Source organism: Palaemon carinicauda, chromosome 42 (genome assembly GCF_036898095.1).
Source record: "Palaemon carinicauda isolate YSFRI2023 chromosome 42, ASM3689809v2, whole genome shotgun sequence".
In the NCBI taxonomy this organism is placed as follows: Eukaryota; Metazoa; Arthropoda; class Malacostraca; order Decapoda; family Palaemonidae; genus Palaemon; species Palaemon carinicauda.
In genome coordinates this window covers 41,965,894-41,975,124 of record NC_090766.1, presented here as the reverse complement: position 1 = coordinate 41,975,124, position 9,231 = coordinate 41,965,894, and the positions used below count along the sequence as shown (strand labels likewise).

Here is a 9,231-nt window from a genome sequence, read left to right as displayed (position 1 = left end):
TATCCATAAATGCAAATAACTGGCTAGACTATCACATTTAGAAGTAAACTATAGAATACATAAAAGAAATTTTGTCAACTACAAAGTCCACCATACAAACAAAGAATATTTGCATTTTTACAACCAATGGTGGGAGGGGGATTCAAGGGTAATATTTCAAAATTAAACATAAAAGCACTTTATTTCTTGTATTTCTTGTATTTTATTCAAGAGCAATAAAGTCCCTTATCCTCCTTTATACATAATTCCGTATAAATTTCAGACGGCAAAAATCAACAGGATGGCTGCAGACACGTAAGCTGGTCAGAGTGAAATTGTTACCTTAAGGACTTCTTGCAAACAACCATTAATGACAATAACAATGCATATGAACAATCCCAAGGTAAGTAAGTAGAGTTCATTTCAGCAGTCAATACTTCATAAGATAATGCTGTTGCTTTGAAGTTTACTTTGTCCTTAACTGTAAAATCAAAAGCCTCATTCTGAAAAAAAAAATCAAATTTTAAATCATGGTACAAAGCATTAGCTTCTCTAAGCTATAATTTAATCAAGATTTTGGTAACTATAATAACAAACTTTATGCCCGAAGTCTTACAGCAATTTGACAGCCTGAACCAAATAATTAACATTTTTGGCAATAACCCAACATTCTCTCTCTCTAATTCCGTGTCAAATTTGAGAATGTTACAAATAAGAATGTTATGATTGATTGAAGCAGCTTGTGATTGACGAGTCTAAGAGTCGGAACGTTAAGTGGTAACGTCATACATGGGAATGTAAACTGAAAGGTAATAGCAACCAGTGATAAAAGGTCAAAGCAAAGTCCCCCTCTTTGTGTAATGTGCCTTCACAAAGTCAGTTAAGTGTACGTGACTTCTCTGCGTGTGTTTAGGATGCATTATAAGAATAACAGCTTGGTTCGAATAAATTCTATTGTTTGAAAGGATACATCAGAGAGAAATATGACTGGACACTAAATTTACAGGCTTCCTAGAGTGATGTAACGAAGACGTGTTTACATTCCTTTGAATACAGTTAAACTAAGTAGCAAGATAAGCTTTGGGACAATGAATCGACTTCTTTAGAGAATAGTCCAATAACAAAGTATAGTCTACAGTGCATTAACCCTGGATAGGTACGGTCCTCGGACACCCCTTTAAGGGTATACTCGGACGCGAACGACCCCGACGCCAAAAAAAATTCTTGAAAAATCAGTTTTTGCAGTAACCTCCTTTTTTCTTTTGCCAAAAAAAACTTCAATGAATGCTTAAAACAACTGTAAAGATAAATACTACTCATCTGCAGAAAAACTATTTATTATAAATATTTTAAAAAATTAAGTAGAAAAAAAAAAAGACCTGACATAAAAATTCATAAAAAAAAAGTTTATACATATATACACAAATCCTTTTAGGAATTGATTCTTGAATGTTTAGGACACATCTTGATGTATTTTGGATGAAGTCAGACCCATGGAGGTGAAGATCTGAAATGAGAAAAAAAGGGTAACTTTTTTTGGCCAAAAAAAATTGTCCAAATTTCATGAATTTATTTGGGTACCCAAATGAAATAGGAAGTGGCTAATTTTTTTAGGGAATAAACATATGTTATCCTAAAATAGAAATATGTAAAAAAATCTTCATTATTTTGTAAATTACATATATATCAGGGGCCATATCTAAAGGTAATTTTTTGAGTACTTGGAAATTTCGTTAAAAAATACATATATTTAATATATAATATATTTATGCAGGTAAAAATATACCAAAATATCACAAATTCTATAGGGAACAAGAATATATATAGATAGGGCAGCTTACGCTTCGGATATGTCCACAAAATGGCCGCCAACCACACTGACTCAGACTCCCTAATCTGCCACTTGAAATGTAGGAAGGGTATGTCAATTTCAAGGTGTTATTTACTAATCTAATTATTATTGGATATGCATAAAAATTGTATGGTGGGTTGCTGGATAATTGTCGATTATTTTACGACTATAAAATTAAAATTCTGACCCAAAAAATTTTTTTTGAAGGGAAATAAAATCGAAAAAAAAAAATGTAAAACAATATTTTAGCTAAAAAAATTTGATGATATTCAATCCAAAAAAAAGTAAACAAAATTTTCCGACAAATAAACATCTAGAGGAATCATTACTCTGTGATAGTTCCTTAGTACGTAGTAATTTTGAAAGAATTGGGAAAAAACGAAAAAATGGCAATCACCGGAAAATCGAACACATACCTATATATACGCCATATCTGGCTAAAAAAAAGATAGGCATGGGTAGCCAGATCATCTAGAAACACTTTCCAACACTATAAAAATATAAGTTTTGCGACACTACTTGCCAATTCCTTACGGTAACATGACTAAGCAAAAAAATGCAAAACAAATAAAAAGGGGCACTCGTGGAAAAATGGCCATTCTAATATACGGCATTTCAGAAAAAAAAAATTTCAGCCACGTGCTAGGCAAACCATCAAGGCATATTTTCCGACAAATAAACATATAAATGAAATATTACTCTGTGATAGTTCCTTAGTACGTAGTAATTTTGAAAGAAATGGGAAAAAACGAAAAAATGGCAATCACAGGAAAATCGAACACATACTTATATATACGCCATATCTGGCTAAAAAAAAAATAGGCATGGGTAGCCAGATCATCTAGAAACACTTTCCAACACTATAAAAATATAAGTTTTGCGACACTACTTGCCAATTCCTTACGGTAACATGACTAAGCAAAAAAATGCAAAACAAATAAAAAGGGGCACTCGCGGAAAAATGCCCAACATTCTAATATACGGCATCTCAGATAAAAAAAAAGACATGCACGTGTTAGCCCAACCATCAAGGCACACTTTCTAACACATAAACATGAAAAAAAAATCAATAATATACGGCAATTCCTTACTACGTAGTAAATTTTTAAAAATATTGAAAAAAAACAGAAATTGGCAACCGCAGTTAAATACCCAATATACCAATAACTACGTCGTATCTGACAAAAACAAAATCACGCATGGGTAGCCAGATCATCTAGACACACTTTCCAACATTAAAAAAGCAAAAGTTTTACGACACTATTTCGCAATATCTTACGGAAAAATGACTTGGCAAAAAAATTTAAAAAAATTAAAAAGGGACACTCGCGGTAAAATGCCCGACATTCTAATATACGACATCTCAGATAAAAAAAAAGACATGCACGTGTTAGCCCAACCATCAAGGCACACTTTCTAACACATAAACATGAAAAAATAATGAATAATATACGGCAATTCCTTACTACGTAGTAATTTTTACAAATATTGAAAAAAAAACAGAAATTGGTAACCGCAGTTAAATACCCAATATACCAATAACTACGTCGTATCTGACAAAAACAAAGTCATGCATGGGTAGCCAGATCATCTAGACACACTTTCCAACACTAAACAAGCAAAAGTTTTACGACACTATTTGGCAATATCTTACGGAAAAATGACTTGGCAAAAAAATGAAAAAAAATGAAAAAGGGGCACTCGCGGTAAAATGGTCCTCGTGGTGATGAACGACATTTTAACTAAAAAAAAAAACATGCACATGGTAGCCAAACAATCCACCAAGACTTTCCACAACTGATAACCTATACAAGTTGCACCATTCTACGACAATTTCATAATACGTAATAACTTTGATAATTATGCAAACTACCTCAGAAGGGTAAACTCGGACGCGAACGACCCCGACGCGTCTCAGAAATCGGGGAAGGAGTACAGCTACAGCAATGCACATCTGGACACTACTAGAGCGTGTAGGGGAGACACCTCCTGCAGGTCGATCACCCACAAATTCAGTCACAGGGGTGAGTCACGTGAGAAAAACCTGTTTTTTTTTGACGCTCGGGGTCGCAAACGACCCACCGTACCTATCCAGGGTTAAAGTACAATGTATAGTTGGGGAAAAGGATATAGATGAAGGCAGGCTTCGAACAAAACCTGCAGACTTTATTAAATCAAACAAGTGAAATTTCTTCTAAATTTGCAAGTAGACAAAATTACTTTCAAGCTATCAAATGTAAGTCAGTGGACCAAAACAGAAACTGCACTTTCGTAACAATAGTTTGTCACCAGCAGGTTGGTCATATAAGACAATTTTCTCCTGCCAGGTAAACTTCAGTGTCTTTGATTTCATGGCTTTACATCGTAAGCTAGTAACAATTTTCTTGGAGTTCCAGGGTGTCGGAAATGGTTTAAGTAATATATATGGACATAATTGAAACAAAATTAAATAATATTTAGTTTATTTATTCTACCACATTATGCACAAGTTTTGATTTAGGCGAAATTATAAGTTATATATCAGATTTCAATAGAATATCATACCTTTAGCTCAAGCAGAACTGGTATCAAATTTGATTTTATGTCAATTGATCATTGATTTTCTGCTCTAATTTTCCTGGTATGAATTTTCAATGATGCACCGTATTTTGTATATTAATTTTCGGTGTATTTTATATTCTCCCATTATTTTTGTATTCTTTGCCTTCGTAATTTTTCAGGTTGACCGAAGATGACTAATTCACTAGACTCGCAGGGGGCTTCTGGCAAACTAGTTCATAGCCTGGAACCAGACTGAAAGTGGTGTTTGTGTCATGTGATGTCAGTTTCTATTTTTTATTTATAATCAACTGTGTTTCGTTGACCATCACAGATTTGGACGAAAAAAACAACTAGTAAGTCCATGACAGGTGGTTATCATATTACCAGACTTATTCTGACTTATCACTAACAAGAGTCATCAAGAGACTGGCTCCTGCTGCTAATTTTTCTGCTGTTGCTACTAGATAACTTTCTGCTCCTAGTTCATTTGCTGCTACACTTGATCTTCTGGTAATAGATCTATCTAATGTTGCTGTGTTACTACTTCATCTGCTACTAGTTCATCAACTGCTGATGCTGCTACTACTAGTCCATCTGCTGCTACTATTGTAAATTTCTTTTAGCAATGCAGATTTGCACCGACTCGCAGCGGTGCCGTTTTAGCTCGGAAAAGTTTCCTGATCGCTGATTGGTTGGACGAGATAATTCTAACCAATCAGCGATCAGGAAACTTTTCCGAGCTAAAACGGCACCGCTGCGAGTCGGTGCAAATCTGCCTCGATAAAAGAAATGGACTATAGTTCATCTATTGCTGCTACTAGCTCATCTGTTACTAGTTCATCATTATCTGCGGCTGATACTAGTACATAAGCTTCTAATTCATCTGCTACTGTTGCTACTAGTTCATATGCTACTAGCTCATTGCTACTAGTTAATCTGCTGCTGCTTCTGTTACTAGTTCATATGTTACTAATTCATCTGCTGCTGCTACTAGTACATATATGCTAATAGTTCATTTGCTGCTGCTACTCCTAGTTCATCTGCAACTAGTTCATCTGTTGCTACTACTAGCTCATCTGGCACTAGATCCTCCGCTGCTGCTGCTATCAACTCATCTGCTGCTTCCACTCCTAGCTAGCTTATCTACTGCAAGTTAATATGTTGCTGCTACTAGCTCATCTGCTACTAGTTAATATGCTACTAGTTAATATGCTGCTGCTACTAGTTATCTGCTATTGCTGTTACTAACTCATCAGCTGCTACTATCTCTTCTGCTACTAATTTATCTGCTACTCATCTGTTGCTACTACTAGCTCATCTGGCACTAGATCCTCCGCTGCTGCTGCTATCAACTCCTCTGCTACTAGATCATCTGCTGCTTCCACTCTTAGCTAGCTTATCTACTACTAGTTAATATGCTGCTGCTACTAGTTATCTGCTATTGCTGTTACTAGCTCATCAGCTGCTACTATCTCTTCTGCTACTAATTTATCTGCTACTAGTTCTGCTGTTTTTGGTGCTATACTAGCTAACTGCTACTAGTTCTACTGTTACTGCTACTAGGTAATCTGCAATTAGTTAATTTGGTGCTGCTGCTAGTTCATCTGCTGCTGCTGCTACTGGCTCGTCTGGTACTAAATACTCAGCTGCTGCAAGCTCTTCTGCTGCTTCCGTTGCTGCTGCTACTAGTTCATTGCTGCTGTTAGCTTGTAGTCATCTGCTGCTTCTACTACTACCTCATCTGCTACTATTCATCCTCTGCTGCTGCTGCTACTACTAGCTGGTCTGGTACTAGTTCCTCTGCTGCTGTTGCTACTACTAGCTGGTCTGGTACTAGTTCCTCTGCTGCTGCTGCTACTAGTTCACCAGTTGCTGCTGCTACTACTAGGGCAAACTTCTACTAGCTCATGTGCTGTTGCTGCTACTAGCTATCTACTAGCTAATCTACCTCTAGTTCAGCTGCTGCTGCTACTAGCATCTGCTGCTGCTACTACTACTAGCTACTAGCTATCTACTAGCTAATCTACCTCTAGTTCAGCTGCTGCTGCTTCTAGCATCTGCTACTGCTGCTGCTACTAGCTCATCTGCTGCTGTTGCTATTAGTTTATCTGCTGTTATTAGCTCATCAGCTGCAGGTACTGCTAGATCATCTGCTGTTGCTACTGCTAGCTCATCTGCTGCTGCTGCTGCTGCTAGGTCATCTGCTGCAGATACTGCTAGATCATCTGCTGTTGCTACTGCTAGCTCATCTGCTGCTGCTACTGCTAGTTCATCTGCTGCTGCTGCTACTAGCTCCTCTGCTGCTAGTTCGTCTGCTACTGCTACTACTAGCTCGTCAGGTACTAGTTCCTGTCAGGTTATTACTACCTCTTCGGCTACTCGTTAACCTGCTGTTACTAGCTCATGTGCTACTAGTTCTGTTGCTGCTACTAATTCATCTGATGCAGCTGCTACTAGCTCATCAGCCACTGATGCTGCTACTAGCACCTGCTGTTGCTAGTAGCTCTTCTACTGCTGCTACTAGATCATCAATTGCTGCTGCTAATAGCCAAGTTCATCTACTGCTGCTGCTACTATCATATGCTACTAGTTCATCATCTGCTGCTGCTGCTACTAGTTCATCATCTGCTGCTGCTGCTACTAGTTCATCATCATTTGCTTGTAATAATTCATTGCTGCTGCTAGCTTGTTTAGTACTATTTCATCTGCTGCTTCTACTACTAGCTCATCTGCTACTATTCACCCTCTGCTGCTGCTACTACTACTAGCTCATCTGCTGCTGCTACTACTACTAGCTCATCTGCTGCTGCTGCTACTACTACTACTAGCTCATCTGCTGCTGCTGCTGCTGCTAGCTCATCTGCTGCTGCTGCTGCTAATACTACTAGCTCATCTGCTGCTGCTGCTGCTACTACTACTAGCTCATTTGCTGCTGCTACTACTAGCTCATCTGCTGCTGCTACTACTAGCTCATCTGTTGCTGCTGCTGCTACTAGCTCATCTGTTGTTGCTGCTGCTGCTGCTACTAGCTCATCTGCTGCTGCTACTAGCTCATCTGTTGCTGCTGCTGCTACTACTAGCTCATCTGTTGTTGCTGTTGCTGCTGCTGCTGCTGCTACTAGCTCATCTGCTGCTGCTACTAGCTCATCTGTTGTTGCTGCTGCTGCTGCTACTAGCTCATCTGTTGTTGCTGCTGCTGCTGCCACTAGCTCATCTGTTGTTGCTGCTGCCACTAGCTCATCTGTTGTTGCTGCTGCTGCTGCCACTAGCTCATCTGTTGTTGCTGCTGCTGCTACTAGCTCATCTGTTGTTGTTGCTGCTGCTGCTGCTACTAGCTCATCTGTTGCTGCTACTAGCTCATCTGTTGCTGCTGCTACTAGCTCATCTGTTGCTGCTGCTACTAGCTCATCTGTTGCTGCTGCTACTAGCTCATCTGTTGCTGCTGCTGCCACTAGCTCATCTATTGTTGCTGCTGCTGCTGCCACTAGCTCATCTGTTGTTGCTGCTGCTGCTAGCTCATCTGTTGTTGCTGCTGCTGCTAGCTCATCTGTTGTTGCTGCTTCTGCTGCTACTAGCTCATCTGCTGCTACTAGCTCATCTGTTGCTGCTGCTGCTGCTGCTACTAGCTCATCTGTTGCTGCTGCTGCTGCTAGCTCATCTGTTGCTGCTGCTGCTGCTGCTACTAGCTCATCTGTTGCTGCTGCTGCTGCTGCTACTAGCTCATCTGTTGCTGCTGCTGCTGCTGCTACTAGCTCATCTGTTGCTGTTGCTGCTGCTGCTGCTAGCTCATCTGTTGCTGCTGCTGCCGCTACTAGCTCATCTGTTGCTGCTGCTGCTGCTACTAGCTCATTTGTTGTTGCTGCTGCTGCTACTAGCTCATTTGTTGTTGCTGCTGCTGCTACTAGCTCATTTGTTGTTGCTGCTGCTGCTAGCTCATCTGTTGTTGCTGTTGCTGCTACTACTTCATCTGTTGTTGCTGCCGCTGCTACTAGCTCATCTGTTGTTGTTGTTGCTGCTGCTGCTACTAGCTCATCTGTTGTTGCTGCTGCTGCTACTAGCTCATCTGTTGTTGCTGCTGCTGCTACTAGCTCATCTGTTGTTGCTGCTGCTGCTACTAGCTCATCTGTTGTTGCTGCTGCTGCTACTAGCTCATCTGTTGCTGCTGCTGCTACTAGCTATCTACTAGCTAATCTACCTCTAGTTCAGTTGCTGCTGCTACTAGCATCTGCTGCTGCTACTACTACTAGCTACTAGCTAATCTACCTCTAGTTCTGCTGCTACTAGCATCTGCTACTGCTGCTACTAGTATCTGCTACTGCTGCTGTTACTAGCTCGTCTGCTAAGTCATCTGCTGCTGTTGCTATTAGTTTATCTGCTGCTATTAGCTCATCTGCTGCTGCTACTGCTAGTTCATCTGCTGCTGCTAGGTCATCTGCTGCTACTGCTAGTTCATCTGCTGCTGCTAGGTCATCTGCTGCAGATACTGCTAGATCTGCTGTTGCTACTGCTAGCGCATCTGCTGCTGCTACTGCTAGTTCATCTTCTGCTGCTGCTACTAGCTCCTCTGCTGCTGCTGCTACTAGCTCCTCCGCTGCTAGTTAGTCTGCTACTGCTACTACTAGCTCGTCAGGTACTAGTTCCTGTCAGGTTATTACTACCTCTTCGGCTACTTATTAACCTGCTGTTACTAGCTCATATGCTACTAGTTCTGTTGCTGCTACTAATTCATCTGATGCAGCTGCCACTAGTTCTGTTGCTGCTACTAATTCATCTGATGCAGCTGCCACTAGCAACATCAGCCACTGATGTTGCTACTAGCTCTCCTACTGCTGCTACTAGCTCTCCTACTGCTTCTACTA

The 9,231-nt window shown here is 40.0% G+C and overlaps 1 protein-coding gene across 1 annotated transcript; it reads left to right on the top strand.

Annotated features, from left to right (window-relative positions):
- The first annotated feature begins 361 nt into the window (after positions 1-361).
- On the top strand, positions 362-9,178 carry LOC137633124 (sericin-2-like). Its single transcript, XM_068365285.1, has 5 exons — positions 362-382; positions 6,411-6,728; positions 6,820-7,033; positions 8,679-8,969; positions 9,111-9,178. Exons 1-5 carry the CDS (start codon positions 362-364, stop codon positions 9,176-9,178), a joined length of 912 nt encoding a protein of 303 aa, XP_068221386.1.
- Positions 9,179-9,231: the final 53 nt, after the last annotated feature.

Bases quoted from the DNA above. Each gene is read 5' to 3' on its own strand.
- LOC137633124 (XM_068365285.1), top strand. From the start codon at position 362: ATGCATATGAACAATCCCAAG. The intron at 383-6,410 runs GTAAGTAAGTAG...CCTCTAGTTCAG, and splicing joins TGCATATGAACAATCCCAAG to CTGCTGCTGCTTCTAGCATC. The intron at 6,729-6,819 runs GTTATTACTACC...CATCTGATGCAG, and splicing joins CAGGTACTAGTTCCTGTCAG to CTGCTACTAGCTCATCAGCC.